The sequence below is a fragment of the Phaethon aethereus genome (assembly GCF_964289735.1).
Source record: "Phaethon aethereus genome assembly, chromosome: 1".
NCBI lineage: Eukaryota > Metazoa > Chordata > Aves > Phaethontiformes > Phaethontidae > Phaethon > Phaethon aethereus.
In genome coordinates this window covers 153,776,946-153,798,958 of record NC_138575.1, presented here as the reverse complement: position 1 = coordinate 153,798,958, position 22,013 = coordinate 153,776,946, and the positions used below count along the sequence as shown (strand labels likewise).

The 22,013-nt window shown below is 42.1% G+C and overlaps 1 protein-coding gene across 1 annotated transcript in view; it reads right to left on the bottom strand.

Annotated features, from left to right (window-relative positions):
- The window catches only part of GRTP1 (growth hormone regulated TBC protein 1), a gene marked incomplete at both ends in the record, with an annotated part of 42,445 nt that extends 22,739 nt beyond the window's left edge, over window positions 1–19,706 (bottom strand). Inside the window, 4 exons of the mRNA XM_082003832.1 lie at window positions 1,488–1,612; window positions 8,709–8,867; window positions 17,746–17,897; window positions 19,669–19,706. Of these exons, the coding sequence (XP_081859958.1) occupies window positions 1,488–1,612; window positions 8,709–8,867; window positions 17,746–17,897; window positions 19,669–19,706 (474 nt within the window). The remainder of the gene's footprint in view (window positions 1–1,487; window positions 1,613–8,708; window positions 8,868–17,745; window positions 17,898–19,668) is intronic.
- Window positions 19,707–22,013: the final 2,307 nt, after the last annotated feature.

The window sequence follows — 22,013 nt, the reverse complement described above, 5'->3', positions numbered from 1 at the left end:
CCATTTTTCACTCTGAGTTTTCTAGTGTTTAGAGGGTCTCTCCTATCATGCAGTATTGCATCGCTGTATCTATCTTGATGAGTCTGCTGCTTCACTAGCAGTAGAGGTCCTGAAACTTTGCTTGATTTACGACATGCCTTGGAAAGCAGATGTTGACCTTTGGTTTATGTTCTAATTATTTAGCCAGGAAAGATAACATTCATCCTGTGAGGAGACCAGAGGTGAAAAGAAATCATGTAAGGCTTTTTAAGTTGTCGTCTTCCCTCTCCAGCGTTCACAATGCCAAGTTAAAATGCAAAGATTATCACACTGATCAAACAGTTAATATACCAAAACTTTTTGGTAACAAATGGACATGTGTTTTGGGTAGAAGCTAGCATGGTTTAGAAGTTGTGTGTGTTTGTGGGTATAACTACCTCTAAATAGGAGCCTGACACTTGCGAAAGAGTATTCATAATTCTACCCCTTCTTTTATTCTCTTAATATTAAAAGTTATATTTTAATAAATATATAATACTGAAAATAATAAAAGTCATTCATCTTTTACTCCCATTCTTCAAGTAACTTCTGTATTAAAGCTGGTTCGGATACACAAAAAGAATTTTTTTTAGTAACTCCAGTCTGGGTTTAAGTCCCTCTAAGTCTTCTCCTCTCCAGTTTTCAATAAATAATTCATGTTATTTTAACTTTGGAACAGTTGCATTTACTGTACTAACTTCCTCAACTAACATGAGGTATAGGTTAGCACACATATCCTTGGTGAGAAAAGGGAGGAGAGATGAGAGGACTTAAGTGAACTGAAAATGTATTTTGCTCATGACAGTCTTGCTCCTTTATGATCCTTAATGATGGCCTCTCTGTACTTGACTGTCATGAATCAACTTTTATCTTCTTTGTGTCCCACAGGAAGCTTTACAGTACTTGGCAGTGCTGACAGACGGTTTTTTGAGCTGCCATCTAAGCAGTAGCAGGTTGAATTTCAAACATTTTCTTCCTACTTGCATGTCTATACTGGGAGATGGCACCAAATAAATGCTACCACCCCCACAGCTACGTGATGTCGCATGAACACTGATCTTCCTGCATTTTGAAAAATGTGACCATGAAAACAAAGGAAACCAAGATCTCATGATGATTCTTGTACATACCAAGGACTGTTTTGGGAAAGGTGGCAGGAAGGAGGAAGAGGGAAAGGCAAGCTCACTTTCTCTGCAAAGCAACTAATCTTGATACAACCACGTGTGAGAAAACATTTATTTTGCAGCTAAGGAATGGAACCAAACACGATCAAGTAAGCTACAAAAAAGGCTGTGGAGAAACTCACAAGGACATTTGAACTTGCCTGAAGCAATTAATTTTTTCCTTTCCCGGGGCCATTTTAAAAACAGGAAGTTTGTGGATCTGCTTCTAAAAGCACACATTCCAGTGGACAAGAACAATTGCCATTGGTGAAATTCAGCGTTGTTTAAGAAACAGTGATTACATACCTGACAATATCCTACTGCTTTATTATGGTGCCCATACGCTACCAATACATTGTAGAGTGTATGCTGCAAACAGGGATCAGCAGTTTTGCGGAATTTTACATTATCTGGAAATGTTCTGTTCATGTCTGGACAAAAAGGAAAAAAAGACCAAAATTAAGAGCCATTCCCTCCTTCATTTTCCAAACAAACTTTTACAGCTTTTCTGAAGTACAAATGAAACTTCACTATGTCTCACTAAAACTGTAGTTTTGGTGGATGAATTTTAAGAAACAGCTTTACCTCCATTTTGGCTAAAAGGCTATCTGCATTCAAGGATAATTTATTCCTAGAAAGATTAATTCTATTAGTGTACAGAAATCAGTTTCAAGCAGGACTAAAGAAATTCTCCTGCAGATTGGACTCTCAACACGTGACTGCAAAGTCTTAAAATGAAAGCAAACCAGACATTTAGACTGACAGAAACAACACATACCAAATGTATCTAACCAAGTGGCATGAAATGAGCTGTGCCTCTAGGAAAGCATAGTCTTGTAACAAATCTGATGAACTTTCAACTGACTTATTCAGTGAACTTCTACCAAACAGTCCCAAACAGCTAAAAATAAGTCTTGTTCCTGCAGCTGGTGACTTCCACTTAAAATCATGGTATTTTAAAAATTTTCTTAAATTTCTCCATTAAGTGATCATGAGAAAAGTTGTTGCTTCATTGGTGCAAGATCACTGAGTGATTTTTGATATGCAAGCAGCAGAGCACACCCCCATGTACTTCAAGCTGAGTCCTAAACCAAGTAAGGACTATGCAATTACTGACATTTCAAAACATTCATTTCTTCCAGACCAAACATGAATAGTAGGACTCATCTCTCCTTACAAAGGTCTAAAAATTAGACATGCAAGTTTGAGCTAGTCACCCAAAACTGCCTTTAGTTGTTGGAAGGAAACAAGCAGCGTTAATTTTTGGCCTGCTTCACTCTATAAAGAGGGAACCCAAGGTCACTAGTCCAGACTTGTGCAGCTGATTTTTAGAAGTTTAAGTTGGGGAGAAAAATCCTATCCAAAAGTAACTTTTAAGATTTTCAAAACCCAAAACTTATTCATAAATTATGAACAGTTGTTTTGGTTATATTTAACAACAAAAAAAATCTGTTTGAAGTTAAAAAAAATTAGATTCCATAAGAGCATTACTGTATAGATACTTACATTCTAAGAGTTATCACTTCTTATCAGTTTTTCCTGCATAAAGGAAAACAGATATAAAGCTGTCTGTTACAGCTTTGACACAAAGCTGAGCTGTAAGCAACCAAAGGAAGAAAGCCCCTCAAAATCATGACTACTGTCATGGAAATCACAAACATTTAAACGTTATCATACTAATCACTACTTCTTCCTTTTAAAAGTGAACAAATCATTTACAGAAATGGGAGGACAGGAAAATATTTCACTTCACCTCTCATGTGACTGAAAAGAAAAACACAAGGAAAAAGACAATTTTTAAAAGGACTTGAGCAACAGCCAGTTATAGAATACCTTTGTGTTTTTTTTTTTTTTCTTCTTGGTAAGAAGAGCAGCATAGTATTTGCATAATCAGAATTTGTTGTTTATTAAAGTATATGCTGGATGTTAGAGAAAATATTAATGTTGATATTTCAGTTATGGCTCTTCCCATCAGCTATTTAGAATAAAGGTGAAGGGGCAGTAGGAAAAGTCCATCATGTACAGAGCAGACACTACTGAAACTGAACTCACTTTTAATTTCACAATTTGGGTTGCAGTTGAAAGAATCAGCTCCAATTTGCTTTCTGATTGCAGAGCATGTTTTTCCCCACAAGGATTGGGGGAAGTCTTCCCTAATTTTATGAAGGATATTAAAGTTTTCTTTTTATTTATTTACAGTATTTTAGCTGGGGGAGAGAGGGGCACAGAACAAAAACAAGAGCTAGAAGTCTTTACCCTTAATAAAAGATATGGGGCATGGTCTCAGAGGACTCCTTGTGCCAGATTATCATCTTGAGCACACCAAGAGCAGGGTGTCCTGCTTCCTCTCCATCCTCCCCTTTCTGCTCCATTTGCATGCTCTCCCTCTTCCTCCAGCTCTGAGGCTCCTCTGACTGCAAGGTGAGGGAAGCCAACCTGCACCGCAAGCTCACACAAACTGATGCGTTTTACCACACTACAAGACAACTGCCAGAGATGACTTGCAGCAAACGGCAGGAGCAAGTGAGAGATGTTGATTTGACTTGAGCACTTAGCCCCACTTTACTACATCTGTCCCAGAGGAGAGGTCTTAACACCTCCTTCTCCCCCTCCACACAGCCCACCCTCTGACCTGCTATCCATTAACCTACATCATTCTTGATAGACATTAGTATCCAAAGGAACACAGCCTCAAACTGGTCCAGTTTAAAGAAAAAAAAAAACACATCAGAACTGTTTTCAAGCAGGGAAATGATCATTAGAACTTTGTACTGCTAGGTAAACCCCAAAACAATGACCAGCTTGTGGCTGGGTGCAAATCTGCTGGCTATAACCAAACTAGGTATAGGAGCATGGGACCATGAAGAAGGCCACAAAGAAAAGACTAGCTACTACTTTGCAGTAAATTCAGATTAAATACCAATACTTTTTTTTTTTTTTCAGATGATCTTTCAGTGCTGTGAGGTGGCAGTGTTATGCTGCTGTGAAACAAAACCAAGAGCTTTCTTTTTTCTGTTGATTCATCTCTCTGCAGCAACCATGAAAAGACCATTGGCTTGTTTCTGCAACATTTCTACCACTTATTCAATAATAAAAACATAGGCAGAAAGCCACGCTAGCCTCAGTTTATAAAACAGACATTTATTTATGTACCTGGAATAACAATTGCTGATGCTATTTCTGGAGCAAAGAGATTTAAATGTGCAGTCCAGAAAACTGTTTTTGTATCAGTCTTGTGCTTTTCATATTTAGGGTACTTCAAAAGTCAGGCACCTGCAAGTTAACCTTGCTATCCCACCCTTTCTGTTCTTACCTTCATATCCAGCTGCTTCCCACTCACAGACACACTGCCCCGTAAATTACACAAGTATTTTTACAACTAACATCATCTACTCCACTTTCGGTCACTTCTTTGCTACTGCTACATCTGTAACTTGCATCTGCTCTGAATAGCTTCCAGACAGGTAAATTTTTTTTTTTTATTTTACTTAGTAAAGAGCAGAACAAAAATTCACCTCAACTGCCAACTACAAGCATTCAACAACTGCACTGTGAACCTCCAGAATAATGAAGTTAGTTCATCAGTTACAACTTCTAAAAATAATATACCCTTTAAATTTATTATAATTGGATATTTAGGACTCATCTTCAAGCTTTTCCCTGCAACACCTGGAAGCAGAAATTGTTTTGGAGGTTTAGGCGTTTTTGGTTTGTTTTTTTTTTTTAAGTTAAGGTCAAGTTTGGTATCAACTAGAACTAGAGAAACTGGGTCTGACAACCTCCACCGCCAGCACCAAGTAACAGTTCAATAGCTTGCAGCAATCAAGAAAGCAAACAGGGTTAAGATTTCCTAAAAAAGAACAATGCCACCATATAAATCTGAGAAGCACCCACATAAATTCTAGCTCCCCTTATCTCCAAAAGGTGGTATCAGAATTGGAGAAATTGCAGAAGAGAATAGAAAAAAGGAAGATCACAGGTATGAAATGGCTACCATACACAGCATAAAGCAAGGTGAATTATTGCTCCTTAGTTTGGAGGGAGATGCTTATGAGCAAGACAGCACAAACCTGCAAAGTCACGATCAAGGTAAAGGACATGAAAAAGGAGCAACCAGAGGGATTTTTTGTGAATGTTTTTCCCCATCCAGTGTTACTAACTACAAACATGCGGCATATGACTCAGGAACTCGCCAAACCACAGATAACTGGAGACAAGGAAAAACATTCTGAGGAAGTGTCACTACACACTTTACTCCTTCAGTTCTTCCTTTAGCTGTTCTGGTAGACAGAAGACCAGACGAGGAAGCTGTTTGGATAGGACCTGATACAGCTTCTCTTACAGAGGGCCAGAAGAGCTGACACTGCTGTTCCCCTTGCTCTTGCATGGTTAAATGCCCTATACTCACGCAAAAATTCCCAGGCTTCACTAATAGTTTAACTCTATTCAGAGAAGCTTATTAGTACTTTGGTAGTAAAATATTCACTGTCTCTAGTGAAGTGGCAATGGCTATTGTTTGAATTACTCTTCTGAACCCATCACCAACTAAACTAAGAACTACTAGTCAATCCACGCAGCCAGTTCCTTATACCAGCAGTGACGAGGTGCAGCGGAGGTTCAGGGGACTGGCAGGTAAATATCAGACCCTGGGCACAGCACCTACAACTCTTCCTCATGAAATGCAAAGGTGGAAACATGGATATTAGCTGCATGTGCACATGAGAGGACTTGCAGACATAGACATACTTACTCTGAAATTCAATGGCTAAGTAAGCTAAGAGGGAGCTTCCTGCAAGGAAGCTACATAAACTTACACTCCAGCCTTTTTGTAACCAGCACGTAGCCTTTGCATTAGGAGGACAGCCACATTTTATCCTGACAACATCAGTTGTCCTGCTAAACTTTACTGTAATAGGGCATGAACAATGAAGCTCAGTACGAATGCATGCCTTTCTAAATGTGTATGTAAACTAAACCATGAAAACTTCAATCAAAATTCTAGACACCTGCATTCTTTAAGCTCGCTCTTTCATGTTTAGAGCAAGAAGTCTGCTCTCTCTTATATTTATCTTAAAAAATAAAAGTTCGAATGGCAAGTGTTGTATAAAACAAGAATCAGCAAACTAAAAGGCAAAAATGGCGAAAGGACAGTTTAGATTTATTTAGCTGAACAACTTTTATTACTATTACTAATCAGATTTTTCTTTAAAGACTAGACCATTTCTCCACACAATCTACCTGCACTTTTTAAGCATATTGAAAAGAAGTTCCAAATGTACATGAAAATTGTTTGGAGCTTCTGGGCACGTAAAAGAAACAGGACACATTGACTCTTACACGTTTTAAATTGAATTTGAAATAAAGTGTTTGGTTGGCCTCGTCTTCCCCCTGACAAAAAGAAAGCGTGATTGCTGTTCTCTTGGTTTTGAACTGCAGCATCACCCTGGACTATAACTTTACAGATAGACTGCAGGATTAAATACAGTACAGTTGCCTGAAAATTTTGGAAACTGCAGACATGAAAAGTGAATAGCAGCAAGATTCTACATCGTACTTTAGTTTGCTGTTAAAAGCAACTACAGTGATCAGAAAACAACACAGGCAGAAACAAACTGAACGTCAGATGACAATTCACACTGAAACAGTCCTCAACTAAAGCCCACTATAAAATTTGGAGTCAACAGGATCACTAAGTTTATTAAAGACAACATTCCCATTCACCTTAAGTACTTCCATCTTTCATATGCTCACATCGTTTCTTCCTTTCTGAAGGGAAATCTATCACTCTGGAGTCCAAGGTCCTCTTCCCCCCCCCCCCCCAATAAAACCCTCCAACCCATTTTTCTTTATCCTTTCCCTCGCTTGCTCTTTGTTAAGTTTTCTCTTCTGCAGTTTTCCAACTGACGCAGTAGCTCTTCCAAAATTTTATTTCCTCCATAATTCACAAATGGATCTTTATCTTCTTCCATTATTTGTCCGTCCCCCCCCGAAGTATTTTTATTTCATCGTATAACCTGTGTGAAAAGCCACCTACTGTCGTGATATGACCCTTCATGCAATTGTCTACTGCTGGAAAATAAACTGTTTGCAACTCCCTCTTGCAGCAGTTGTACCCCAACTGAACACAGTTTGATCCTTCTCCAGGCCCTTACCAAGGCTGGCTTTCAAAAGTCATCCAAGCAGTTCCCTCTGTATTTATAGCTAGAGCTCTACTGTTTCTAGTTCTGAGCAAAATACGAGCCTGAAGATTTCTGGCTAGTCTTCATATTCGTAAGAACATGAAAGTTTATGCTCCAAAATGTAGTCCCAAAAGCCCACAGTGCTGCTGCTGCTGTTGCAGGGAGAGGCAGAGGAGAAATTCAGCATAAACTGCAAAGTATTCGGATGGTTATCCAGCTCGAAGAAAAAAATCCATAAAGTCCCAACTTTTAACTACCTGGCTTTTTTGTCAAGAGGAAAAAGATGGCAACTGCGCCTGCCACTCTAAAAAAACAACCTCAGCATTGTGCTTGTCCAGAGCAAAGCCCAACCCCTTCCCTCATTAACTGGGCAATTTCAGACAGTATCAGCTTCTCTACAAAAGCTCTACTCTAGCAGGTTGAAAAGTTTCAGGACAAATATCAGTTACATCAAACTTCTACTTGCCTGTCTTCCCCTGCTGCCTCTTTCAAACACCCAGTGGGCCAGTCTAAGGCCTGGCTGCCCTGATAACCTGTCACCGATATCAGCCACTATCGGTTCACAGAGCATATGGAACTGGGTTAGTAGAGGAAGGGTATTTCTCCTCCAACCCTTCCCGTCTTCCAGCGATTTACATTTAGCATTTAGGATTTCATGCATCAAGGCGTATTTCCCCACCCCTCAGTTTGACAAATTCCTTTTTAAACCAGTCCATACGTCTGGTCTCAGCAGCACCCTCCAGTAACAAGTGCCACAATTCAGTGATATACTCTTCTAAACCTGCAGTATGGCAAGTTCCATTCAGTGAAAATAATTTCTTATGTTACAAGAACCAAATAACAATCGCTCCCCATTCACCCTCTCTACACCATTTATGATTCATAGAGCTCTATCAGCAGCTTTTTCTCAGCACTCTTTTTCCTCAAGCTGAAATCCTAGCATACTTCGTAATACCTCATACGGGCACTGTACCATATCTTCAACCACCCCTGCTGCTCTTCCAGTGTTCTGTTGGAACAGAAGGAAGGAGAAACAGACCCGAAGGCAGGTCTCATGGTACAAAGTTGTAACTCTTCAGTCACTTAGGAGACAACTTAATAATGTTTTCTAGTTTGTTCTCTGCTCCTTCCCAAATAATTTCTAACCTTCCTTAATGCTTTTGACCACATAATGAACCTGGAAAGATCTGTGCTGTTAAAGAGCTTATGGCTAATCTAATTTACATGTTAATTCAGCACTTAAACCACTACTACAGAAATGTAAGTTTTCCATGACATAACTTGATCTCTAACATTTAAGGACATAGGACAGATAAACACAGATAGACCGTGTTATCAAGACAATAACCTGTTTTGATTGCTTCAACCAGTTTGTCATTCTTCTCTCCTTCAAGTAGTCTGTGGTAATATCCAGGGTTTTGTTCCATGTTGGTTTGGGCCCCACTCACAATCATCCAGATCAATGCACGGTGTTCGTTGGGGATGCCTTTTCTGATATATCTCTTCACTGCAAAACAAAAAGGTTGATGTATTTTTTAAAAATAAATCAAAAAAAATTAAAATCCAGCTATATTTTTCATTTGGAAGTGAACAACAGAAAGCTGAGAAGTCATAGGAAAACTGTTGACTAGAAATTATTATGCTTTCTCTCCTATGCTACCACTTGGGATAAGCTTTTCCTTCTCAGCTACACAGTATATTTTAGACTCACTCCTAAGTTGTTTCTACTCAAACTCCACACACAGATCTCCAGACCCAGGCTTTCCTCCCTCCTCTATTCCTCCATTAGGATTTTCAATCCCTTCCTCTTCTTCCCACCTTTCCAGAGGAAGATATGAACAGCAATGTTTCCCCTTTTTCATTCAGATGAGCACTGCTTTTTCCTTTCCCAACATCACTAATGCCCTCTGACATGATAGCCCTTTCCATTTGCCTAGTTATGCTTTAGCGTAAATGGCTACCTTAACACAACCCTAGGATTTCAGCTTAGCACCTAATCACTGAAATCATGGAAGAAACTAAGTAGTATGAAATATCACAGAAACATATAATCTTGGAGTTGGAAGGGACCTTTAAAGGTCCTCTAGCCCAACCCCCTGCAGTGAGCAGGGACATCTTCAACTAGGTCAGGTTGCTCAGAGCCTCATCCAACCTGACCTGGAATGTTGCCAGGGATGGGGCACCTACTACCTCTGAGCAACCTGGGCCAGTGTTTCATGACCCTCACTGTGAAAAATGTCTTTCTTCTATCTAGTCTAAATCTACCCTCTTTTAGTTTAAAGCCATTGCCCCTTGTCCTATCACTACAGGCCCTGCAAGAAGTCTCTCCCCATCTTTCTCAGAAGCCCCCTTTAAGTACTGGAAGGCTACAGTAAGGTCTCCCTGGAACCGTCTCTTCTCCAGGCTGAACCACCCCAACTCTCTCAGCCTGTCCTCATAGGAGAGCTGTTCCATCTCGCTGACCGTTTTTGTGGCCCTCTTCTGGACCCACTCCAACAGGTCCATGTCTTCCCTGTGCTGAGGGGTCCAGAGCTGGACACAGGGCTCCAGGTGGGGTCTCACCAGAGCAGAGTGGAGTAGAGGGGCACAATCACCTCCCTGGACCTGCTGGCCACACTGCTTTGGATGCAGCCCAGGATACGGTTGGACATCCGGGCTGTGAGCGCACATTGCCGGCTCACGTCCAGCTTTTCATCCACCAGTAACCCCAGGTCCTTCTCGGCAGGGCTGCTCTCCATCCCTTCATCCCCCAGCCTGTACTGATACCGGGGGTTGCCCCAAACCAGGTGCAGGATCCTGCACTTGGCCTTGTTGAACCTCATGAGGACTGTTCAATTATTGATGAGGCTTGTGATTCAGGGGGTGCGTGTGTGTGTGAAGGTGTGCAATATATACAGAAAACAAAAATAAATTATTCCAAAAGTATAAATATACATGTAATTTTAAAGAATAAAAACATCAGTTACTTATTCCTTCCTTGCTTAAGTCTCCCAAATCCCCTAGCAGTTCAGATTTGTAAGTAATAAGCATTTCAGGCTTATCATGGTTTCTAAATACAGGCACATGATGACTCCTACATTCCACCTTCAGCTTAACAGGACATCGCACGCTTAATTCCTAGGTAAATACAACTGACCTCTAATGTTCAAAGATTAATGCTTTCATCATGGCTGCTGGTTAACAGTAAAACAGGTCAGAATCCCACATCAGAATCAAGCCCATTCCTCAAGCTTGTCCAGGTCCCTCTGGATGGCTTCCCATCCCTCAGGCATGTCAACCGCACCACTCAGCTTGGTGTCATCTGCAAACTTGCTGAGGGTGCACTTGATCCCACTGTCAGTATCACTGATGAAGATATTAGACAGTACTGGTCCCAGTATGGACCTCTGAGGGACACCACTCACCACCGATCTCCATCTGGACATTGAGCTGTTGTCCACTATCCTCTGGGTGCAACCATCCAACCAATTCCTCATCCACCCAACAGTCCACCCATCAAATCCATCTCTCTCCAATTTAGAGAGAAGGATGTTGTGGGGGACTGTGTCAAAGGCCTTCAGAAGTCTAGATAGATGACATAAATAGCTCTTCCCTTTTCTACTCATGTGGTCACTCCATCATAGAAGGCCACTAGGCTGGTCAGGCAGGAGTTGCCCTTGGTGAAGTCAACCTGGCTGTCTCGAATCACTCCCCTGCCCTCCATGTGCCTTAGCATAGCTTCCAGGAGGATCTGTTCCATGATCTTCCCAGGCACAGAGGTGAGGCTGATGGGTTGGTAATTCCCAGGGTCCTCCTTGCTACTTTTTTTAAAAATGGGTGCAATGTTTCCCTGTTTCCAGTCTCCAGGGACTTCACCTGACTCCAGGACTTTTCAAATATCATGGAGAGTGGCTTGGCAACTACATCAGCCAACTCCCTCGGGACTCTGGGATGCATCTCATCAGGTCCCATAGACTTGTGGACGTTCAGGTTCCTCAAGTGGTCATGAACCTGATCTTTTCTTACAGTGGGAGGGACTTTGCTCCTCCAGTTCCCATATTGCAGGCCAACCCCTCAAGAGGTGTGGGAAGAGACACTGCCAGTGAAGACCGAGGCAAAGTCGTCATTCAGTACCTTAGCCTTCTCTTCTTCCGTAGTTACCAGTTAGCCAGAAAAGGAAGGTCAAAGAAAACGTGCCCTCCTTGATGAGCAAGAGTGGCAAACATACCTGTAGAAGCCCTTCTTATTATTCTTTGCATCCCGTGCCAAGTTCATCTCCAACCACACCTTGGTCTTCCTGACCTCATCCCTACACAACCAGGCAGCATCCCTGTGCTCTTCCCAGGATACCTGTCCCTCCTTCCACTGCCTGTGCATTTCCTTCTTGCCCTTTAGTTTGACCAGCAGGTCTCCACTCAGCCATGGTGGTCTCTTGCCTTCATTTCCTGAATTCTTACACCTGGAGATCGAGGGCTCTGGCACTCTGTGGAAAGCATCCTGAAAGATCTGCCAGCTCTGCTCCACTCCCTTGTCCCTGAGGGCAGTTTCCCAGGGGGTCCTATCAACTAACTCCCTGAAGAGCTGGAAGTTCAGGGTCCTGACTTTACTCTTTGCCTGCCCCATATCCCTCAGGACTGTGAACTCCACCAGTGCATGATCACTGCAGCCCAGGCTGCCTCCTGGGCATGTGGCTATTGTCTAGATGAGCCTCTGGAAGAACTGGACACATTGTGAGTGAGCAGCAGATTATTTTTCCCTAGAATAACTGGGGAAGTCTTTTCAAATCTAAAATAGCTTTCATCTCCTGCATCATATTCATCATCAGGGTATGCCTTGGGGTGTTTTTTTTTTTTTTTTTAAGCAGATGATTCAGTGTAAATAACTAGGATGCAAGATTGCAGGAAGAAGCATCAGGCTAATGACAGCCAAAGCAGCTTCTTCCTGGGAATGGTATGAAAAATATTATTAAGGAGCCAACGCTGCTCATTGGTACAGAATCCTAAACCAGCATTACCCCTTCTGACCCAAAAAGACAGTTGAATGTTTCGAGATCCTTCTGCTTTTTCCAGGGAGAAGAATCTAAGAAACGAATCAGATACATCTTACTACGTGAATGAGTATGTATCAATTACAGTAACAACTTCTCATCCCTAAATTCTATAGGGCTCAAATGAGAGTGGGGATTTCTATTCCACCCACACAAAGACACACATAAAATATCATTACCTAGCCTGGTTTTATGCAATCACAAATACCTGTTACTCAAGATAAATGCTGCCTGAATTAAAAGCCTTAAAAACAGCAGAGTGAAAAAAGGTTTTACAACAAATCAGTCAGGCATCTGCTAAATACATTCCACTTAGTTGCAGTTGCCTATCCTTTAGGAGCCAAAGCTGCTTTCCCAACGTTAGTAGAGAGATCCATGCATCTCTAATGGGCACTTCACCCACCTAAAGTCTGGTACTCTCTCAAAGAAACACTCCTACCCTTGACATTTGCAGTAAACACCTGGCCTTCAGGGTACAGTTTTTGTTCAGCTTTGCAATGAGGATTTATACTACGGGTTACAGTCTCTACTGTTCCAGCTGTAAAGTAACTTTAACTACAACCTTCTTTTATACAAACTGGAAATAATTTACTTGTTTCCATGGTTGTTTAATAATACCCACTTCATCTTTTTTTACAAGATTTTGAACTCTAATGGTCGAGAAATCCTACAAATGGACATAGCAAGTGCAGGAATGAGTGTAAGAAAGCAGTCACATTTAGGTCAACAAGAATGTCTCATTCAAATGAGCCTGCGAATGTCGCTAGAAGCAGCTGAACTACTGGATTATCATATTCTAACATGTAATTCCAATGGTATTTTTTTATGGAACAACTGTCAATTCTAAAAGCACAGCCAACATCCACATCCAACAATACACATCAAACTAAAGAGAAGCAGAGACAAGCCTCTGACATTGGCACAAGGGGAAAGCAGCCCTGCAGCACAGCATACACTCATCATTCCTCAGCATGAGCGTTCTCATGGCAATAGAGAGCCAGAGGCTTGTATCGCCCCAAGTGGCTACCTACCCCCGTTCCCCCATTCCCTGAGGAATGGAAAAGCCCTTTACATGCTGCTTTTCTTCCTCACAGCGTTATCATACTTGCCAGGATCTGTCAACTGGCATACCGAAGCAGCAAAGTAGTTTTGAAAACAAGGACAGTTGCAATGAAATATGTTTTTTTATATATATAAAACATACAAGTCATATTTTATATGTAAAGTTATATTGTTTTATACAAATACGTATTTATTTTGTTTTCTATAGGCCCTCTTCCACATTATCCTCAGGAACTTTTAAAAAGCCAACAATAACAGTCCACACCGCAGAATATCCTCCCACTGTATAACATTTAAGAAGCTTTCACAGATGAAGCCAGATTGTGCATGTGTCTCCAATCACACATCTGACTCCAACTGTAAACCAAGGGCTTGATCTCAAAAGTAGCACCACTGAATACCATCAAGCCCTGAGTATCTGCACTCAGGATCACTCCCAGGACAACCACAGTGTACACAATAGTCTAAGTTTTAAAATGTGTAATAAATATCGTTCTGTGAACTTTTTGCCTCTTAATTAATGAAATATGCAACATCACCAATTAATTTTAAGCAAATAATAATAACCTCAATAATTCTATTACCTCTGATATCGAGTGCCAGTTTACAGAAGTTTAGAGTCACACTTACTAGCATGTTTTTCTTGTTACCAGAAGAAGTAGCTACAATGATAGGGAAGTAGTCTAGAAGTGCTGACAAATACCCAAAGCAAATACAAGAGAAAAAATACGCAGAAAATAACATTTTTCCAATATTGGGCACTACTTATAGTAACAAGATTTTAAAATAAGTAAATCACTTGAAACATGTCTGTCCTTGTTTAATGGTAGAATATGAGAATTATGGAGATTTTTGCCTCTAGATAAAGTTGTATTTATCTTTTCCCCCCTATTAACATTGTTTCACTCTACACCACAGATAGACTAAGTCTATGTAGGAAAACCCATTTAAAAACAAAAATTATCTCGTATAAAATATTAGAAGAGCATGATTTTGAAAAGCATCTGCACTTTTTGGTTACTTTTTCAGTTACTAACAATTAATATTGAATGCTGAGGAACCTAACTTGGACCCTAGAGGAAAAAATTCTACAAAAAAGCTGAAAACAGCATACAACAAGGAATTGGAAGTTTTGTTTTATGAATACATCACAGAACAAACAAAGCAGATCTGCACTGTAAATATTCAAATTACAGTCAAACATAAAACCTCACTTTCTAGGATGCTCCTTCCTTCCTCCAACCCCTGGGCTGAACAGAAGTGCTCCTGTTACAATCACTGTTTAGTACCATTACTTTCACCTTACACTGGGTTTTATCAGGCTCAATGACTTCTGCTACTGGTCAGTTCTGACTAACCCATTTACAGCCAAATTCTTTTACATAGCATGCTTTTGGTCACAATTAAGCTACTTTGAGCAATTATGGCAGACAGCTTGTTGCCCGCCTGTAAATAAGCCACAGCTGAAAGCTGTCTTTTGGTCCCATAAAGATAGCAGCTGAATGGACAAATGCAAAAATTAAGAGGATGTCAGTAGTGACACAGAGAGAGAGAAGGCAAGCGACTGAACACTGAACACTGACTAAAAATTCACATGCGCAGAGGAGACAGTGAAGATAACAAGGATAGAGTGGGAAACAAACCACCCCAAAATAACAAAAAGGAAGAGACTGCAGAACAAGCAAAAGGAACTGTCAGCCAAAATTCCCATGACCCGCCCTGCCGGAAGGCTATGATCCAGAACAACAGGATACACTGCTTAATTACTGTTGTTAAAATGTAGTATAATTATTTTTCTTTACAGTAGAACTGAATTATACACATACATACTACCCTAGATGTGAGGCAAACGTAGCAGCATGTGAGCACGCCACATTTCCAAACTGGAAAGAGCACAAGTCATCACCTTCTTCCTGTTCACCCAGACAGGAATTATGAACTTCTCTATGTGTAAAGACAAATGGGTGTGGAGCAACTGAAATACCACACGGACAATGCCTCTCTCACATCTACTCACAGCAGGATGCATTTTGAAAAGGCCCCAGTAGAACTCAAAATAAGGATATGGGTTTTCAGATACAGCTATAGAGTTTGGGGCAGAAAGCGGCAAATCAAATACTCTTTTCAGTTCTAGCTTATGGTCGACTTGCAGCAGAAGGGAAGTTCATCAGAACCAGCAGCTCTCGAACAAAGCTTGAGAGCAATGAAGTCAGGTCCTGGAGGAGTGAAATTCAGTGCATTACAGGCAGACCTTCTGCTCTCTGACTGCCTGTGAGGAAATCACCGCAGGAATATCTTGCAGGATAAAGCACACACCGAACAACTGCTTACATAATTCTAGGTGCTTATGCCACAGGCTTCAATCTTAATACTGATATAAGAAGGGAAGTATTTTAAAAAAATCAGTAATTGTACAGGTTAACCTGTTGCTCTCCTCTTCTGGGGTATCAGTTGACAATACTGAGGGAGGCTTATTGTAACAACTTCGAATTTACACTCAGACTACATTTCCTCAACATTATTTATTTCAGTCACTCTCCTTAGAATTACATATTACATATATACATGAGAATACATAATCTACAAATTAGAGTATCTTTAGCAAAAGTTAGTAACATCAAAGATGATGCACCAGCCCATAAGGGCTTGCTACAGTGAAGAGGCACTGCCTGTGTCCACACGATGGGTTTATGGTATCCCATTTTTCACAAACAGGACCCTGTTAGAGACAATTAAGACCACATTAACGGTTATTGCCATTACGTGGCTAGTGGGGCAGCATGACCATCAGTACTGAAGCCTGGTGGACAAGTTGAGAGATTTGGTCAAAGTTTTGGTTCCAAAATAAGACCAAAGGCATTCACACTGTTTGTATCACAGTAGCGTTCTGTGTCTACGATGCTGGAACAGGCTGCACAAGGGAAGAGAAATGTAACAAACTCACAGAAATTGGTAAAAGCTGTGATTGTCACACGTTTTAAGAAAAGGAGATGAATTAAAGCCTCAGATTATTTTTCCACAACAACTAGAAGACTAAGTTCTGAAGAATCTCAAAATCTTCACCAATTCAAAATACCGCACAGTTACCACTTTATGTAAACTTGACACCCTAAACAAAAGCTTCTTTACATTTGGAAGAAAAAGAGAGTAGAAGTAGCTACTTTCCAGTTAGCAGCATATGATCTAGCAGCTATAGCTCAAACCTACATTTTCTGGGATTCCTCAGCCTTAAGGCAGATATCCATATGCTAAATAACACCATTATACTTCGCATGTCTTGCTAGTTACCGTCCCATTCTTGGTGCCAAGAAAAAAAACAACAGCCCACCCCAAGACAACAAAACCGTCAGAATTAGCAGTCAAAGTCTGCACCTGAAAAACAGCTCTAAGTATTCAGCTATGTTACAGTCAGTACCTGATGAACTTCTGCTTAGTTTTACTCACTTTTTCTTTAATGTACTTACAGAGAACTGTGCCCAACTCCAAAAGACTCTCAGGAGAAAGCAAACTGAATAACATCATTAAGAGCAGAGAGGAAAAATCAGATGCTTATATGAAAAAATAACCCAGGGAAAGAGCATGAGGAAAAATCCCCACCCTTTAGTCTCACAGGATTCCCTGTCATGTTCGACTCCATTTATTTCTCCCTGTTTGTCTTGCAAGAGAAAACATTACTAGAGGTTTTTTTGCTTTTTGAAGCAACCATTAACAGCTCCATCCGCATTTTATCCAATGTTGCATTAGCTCCTGCATTCATTTTACTTTCTTCACTTCGTAAGGCGTTTAGCATCGGTTCTTAGTACACACCTTTTTAGCTGCGAGGTGAACGTCATTTTACAAAAGGAGGGTAGGGAGAGCTAGAAAATCTCAGCAATCTAAAAAAACTGTCAAAGAGTCAGCAACTGAGAGCCCTAACATACTGATCTCTGGGGTTCAAGTCAGCATTTTCTACATAATCTCATGTCTTTGTAAAGAAAGCACAGAGCAGAGTGCAATACAACAAACAGCTGTAAAATGCCATCTTGAAGTGCCAGTTAGCCATAATCTCCGGGTTACAGATGTAATAAGATATTATAGTGTATGCCAAAAAAGGATTACTCCTTTGCAATCTTTAAATCAAATCAACGATCCCCCCCAACAACAGCATACTTGCTTATGGATTATTACTGTTTATACTACTGTTTTTCATCTGAGGACAAAAATAGTATTTAACATTGAAAAATGCAAACCAATTTAATACTACTTATATTAGTTCCAGCATAATACACTTTCACCTATAAATAGGCATACAGCTCACCTTTTAAACTCTTCTGTATACGGTTATTCCCCTTTAGGAGCTTGGACCATTTTATTGCTCTTCTAGTGAGTACCACTAGATATCTGGAAAAGAATGCTTCGTAGGATGCATAATCAAAGTCTTCTGGCCTTTCAAATCCATATGGATCAACCCTACAAAATAAAAAACAATTCTTGCACAAATGTTTCTACATACATACAGCTGAAAAAAAAATATATGCAAGTATGCTTTAAATAGTTTCCAGTTGCTATTTCTAAAAGCAGCTCAAAACTCCCTCCTCACAAAAAAAACCTCACAAACTGTTACACTCCATTTAGCATATTAAAGCTGTTTAAGTAAATGAATTTAAACATGCACTGTCCAGTAATTTTTACAGATTTCACTACTTTTAGAAGTAAGGAGTTTTTAGAGCATAGGATCCGTTGTGTGCAAAACCGACCGAAATTATGACCACATGGAAGTCTGGGAAGTATTTTTCTCTGTAATACAAACAGTTGAAAAGTATGAAGGTATAGCACAACAGCTCAAATATGGCCTGAACTCACTTTCCACACAGTTCTGCACATAAAAATGACAACAAAAAGAACAAGTTAACAAAGATTATTTTTAGCAAGGCTTATTTTGGAAATTATTTTCATGAAAGCACACAGTTTGGAAAAAACCCCAAACAAACCACAACTCCTTGTATCAACCTTCTTCATTTGTAGTATCAAAAATGCTTATTTTATTGTCTTTAACAGTTTTTCAACGTTACATCGCATAATCTCGGCCAGCACAGCACTGACGGAGTTTCAAAACTGCAAGTCTGATTCTGTTCTAGCTTGATGTATAAAGTCCCCTTGCTAAACTAGATCTACAGCAACTTCCCAGGGCGCTTTATACCTGCCGATTATCACTGGAGCACAGAGCATTCACAGGCTTGGTAGAAGTTAAACAGGCAGAGGTCTGCCCACTCAGAAAAGTTTGCTAAGACAGTCATCGAGGTTTAACTTCCAATAACACTGCTCATTTCATTCACGGAGAAGGAATTTGCCCATGGAGCGGCACCGGCACAGCCTTGGGTAAACTCTGGCTCATGGGATCGTCACGGGTAGTAAAGTATGAATCAGAAGAGGAACATTTTAATATTCAGACCTCAAATTTATATTACCTAATCGGCAGTTATAACATTCACCTTTGTATTTATGCACTCTGCAAATGTGACACAAAAAGCACAGGTGTAAACACCGAAACCCCCGATACAGGTTTCTCTGAAGACACAGGGGGTGAGAACGCTCAAAAAAATCCTAACACCTCCACGAAAACGCATCTCCTATTTATGACTGCGACTGTCCGGGCAGCAAGTCCAGATTAATTTCATGCTCAACTCCATTCTTGAGGTGGAAAGGGAAAATAGCCAGAGTCCGGCGCCTTCCCTAACCGGCCTCCGGGCAGGGAGGGTGATCATTACACCTGGGTGCCCTCACGCCAACAGCCGCGCCGCTCGCCGGCCTGTGCCGGGGCTCTCCCCGGGGGGAGGCCTCTCCCCCCGGAGCCCCCGCGGCCATTTCCCGCCGCCCCCGGCCGTTACCTGCGGCCGCCCCCTCATAGCCCCGAGCGCTCCGGGAGGAACGTTTCGCTCTTCCCCCGGGTAACTGGCTCCAAATTCACCCTCCAGCACGGCTCCTGCTCCCGGCTCGCTCCCTGCCTCCGAGTGCCGCAGATCCACAGGGAAGTTGTAAAAGCGGTATTTTCAAACGTTCTCCCCCCGCCCCGGGAGAGCCCAGCCGGGAGCAGTCAGGCGGCCCCGGTCAGTCCCGGCAAAGGAGCGGGCACGCCGGACCCTCCGGGGGCCGCTGCCAGGCACCCGCCTCAGAGCCGGCGCCCGCCACACGGGCCCCGGGGCGGGGGAAGCGAAGCTCCGCCGCCGCCAGGAGCCCTTACCTGTACGCCCAGTCCCGCCCGTCCTCTCGCCTCTCCATCGGCCGTCCGCCCTCGGCCTGCCCCCGCCCCAGCGGGGAGCGCGGCGCCTCGGCCGCGGGGTGGGCTCTCCTCAGGCCGAGCAGCACCGCGGCCCCAGCCGGAGCGGCTCGCTCCCAAGTTCACCTCTCCTGCCGCCCTCCGAGGGGCGGGGGCGGCCGCAGGGTTCCGCCTCCCATGCCAGGGGCCGGGAGCCGGGCCGGGCAGCTCCGCGCCCACGGGGCTGGGCGGCGGTGGGGCGGCCTTCCCGCCGCGGCTCCGCCTAACCGGCGGGGGAGCCGGACACCTCGGCGGCAAATCCATGTGGATCCGATTCTGATCCTGCTTTAGGTTTGTGCATTTCACATTTCTGTCACAGCGGGGAAAAAAATTCCAATACTTTAGCGCGGAGGAAATGTCTCGCTAACAGAGGGGGTGAGTGGCTTCAGGTATGGCCCTTCAAACCCAAGGAATTTCCCCATAACCAACGAGAAGAGGTGGTTTTATTAGTATTTAAGTTCACTTGATTGGTTTCATCTTTCTTCTCCCAAATCCTCGCACTCTTCCATTTAATTTCCCCAAATAATTCACTAAAGTCAATGCTTTATTACATAGAAATAGTACTAACTTTAGCTTCTGCTGACTTAGTTTCCACCACAAACTAACAATCATTTAAATATGATTTAAATAATAAACGCCAGGATGTCAAAAACATGGAGTAATAATACGCAAAATAATACCAAAAAAAGGCTTCCCTGTTTCCAGACACCCCCCCTAACATTAGCACATGGCTCCTCTTCTTCGGAGGTGTCGAACAAACCCTGAAACCTACACAGACTCTGCCCTACCTGACTGCCCACAGCCTAATTTGTAACACACTGTGTAACAGAAGGGAGAGAGCAAAATTATATCCCTGCTTGTGCTTTTTGAATCGAGTTCTGACTTTGCACACAGCAAAGTGCTTGGAAAATTACAGCTACTGCCGGAGAAACATTATCTCTTTCAGCCAGCAAGTAAGAGTTGCTGAAGACAACAGATGGGATTTCACAAGGGAGATCAACAGTTGTTCCCTCCCAGCACACTCCTCGAGAAAGCTACCTCCTCTCCGCAGGATCAAAGGCAATCACCCACACAGAAATGTGGAAGTAGTTCGGCTCCAACAGTGGGGAAAAAAATACAGAGATTTGTACTTGGTTTAACCGCCATCGCGGGGTTGTAAATGTTCATGATTGTTCAGCAAAACAAAAAAAAATTTTTTTTGGGGTGGGTGGGAAAATTCTGTGCTTCAGCAGGCGTAGGGCTTCTCCTGCAGGAGGGTGGTCCTGCTCAAACTACCATGCAGCGTCATGAACACGCTCGGGTACTGGCAGGACTGGAACCTGATTACAAACTAGCCTGGGGAGAGCCAGCCAGTGCCTGTGCCAAGCCTGGGCTTTGACATCTCGCCAGCGTTGCCTTGGCAGAGCATAGGCAGAGGCACGCTCTGCAAACAGCTCTGCCCCAGTGACTTGGTCAAAGTTGCATAGAAAATCCTTGGCAGAGCTGTGAATAGAAGGAGGTGATGCTGTCCCACGGAAGAGAAGGAAGCCTCCGTTAGGCAGAATACCCCCTTCTCCCCCAAATCCTGAAGCCGCAGGCTTGTTTGGTAACAGAGTTATACTTCACCTGACAAGGTCAGGTTCTTTTGGTGCATGTTCCTTTTAAAATGGATCCGGCAAAAGTTCCCTGCAAAGAGCAGATTGTTCCTGTGATTAATTAAGGGTATATCTGCAGTCCATCAAGGGTAGCCTTGTGTATAGCACAGTGCATTTTTACTGTCAGCAAGCCTTAAATGTTATATACAGTTTCTGTTGCTCTAATACAAGCATAACTTTGTGGTTCACTCAGATTTATGCTTGTTTCACACAAAGTCTCCTATTAAGAAACTTGACCTAGCTCCTGTTAAGGAAACTGCTTAGAATGTTAATTGATAGTAGAAATAATTTCTAAATTTCAGTGCTAATTTGTAACACTAATTGCATCTGCATATTGTGGCTGATAATATGAACCAGCCTACTGTCTGGCAATAGATAATACCTTGGTTGTCCTTCACAGGGTATCAATGCTGCTCTCTTCTGGGCAGATTATATCATGCTGCTTTTAAAGGCATTCAAAGAAGCTAATGCATAAAACCTCAAATCTGAAAAGTGCATGTGCTTGGTGTTGTGACCAGCAGAAAAAAATACTATTTACTTTTGATCCTTTCCTTCTGAAGGAGCTGGTGGCAGTGGCAGACTTAGGTGACGTTCAGACCAGTGACTCTCACAGCTGTCCTACCTACCACCTAGCAC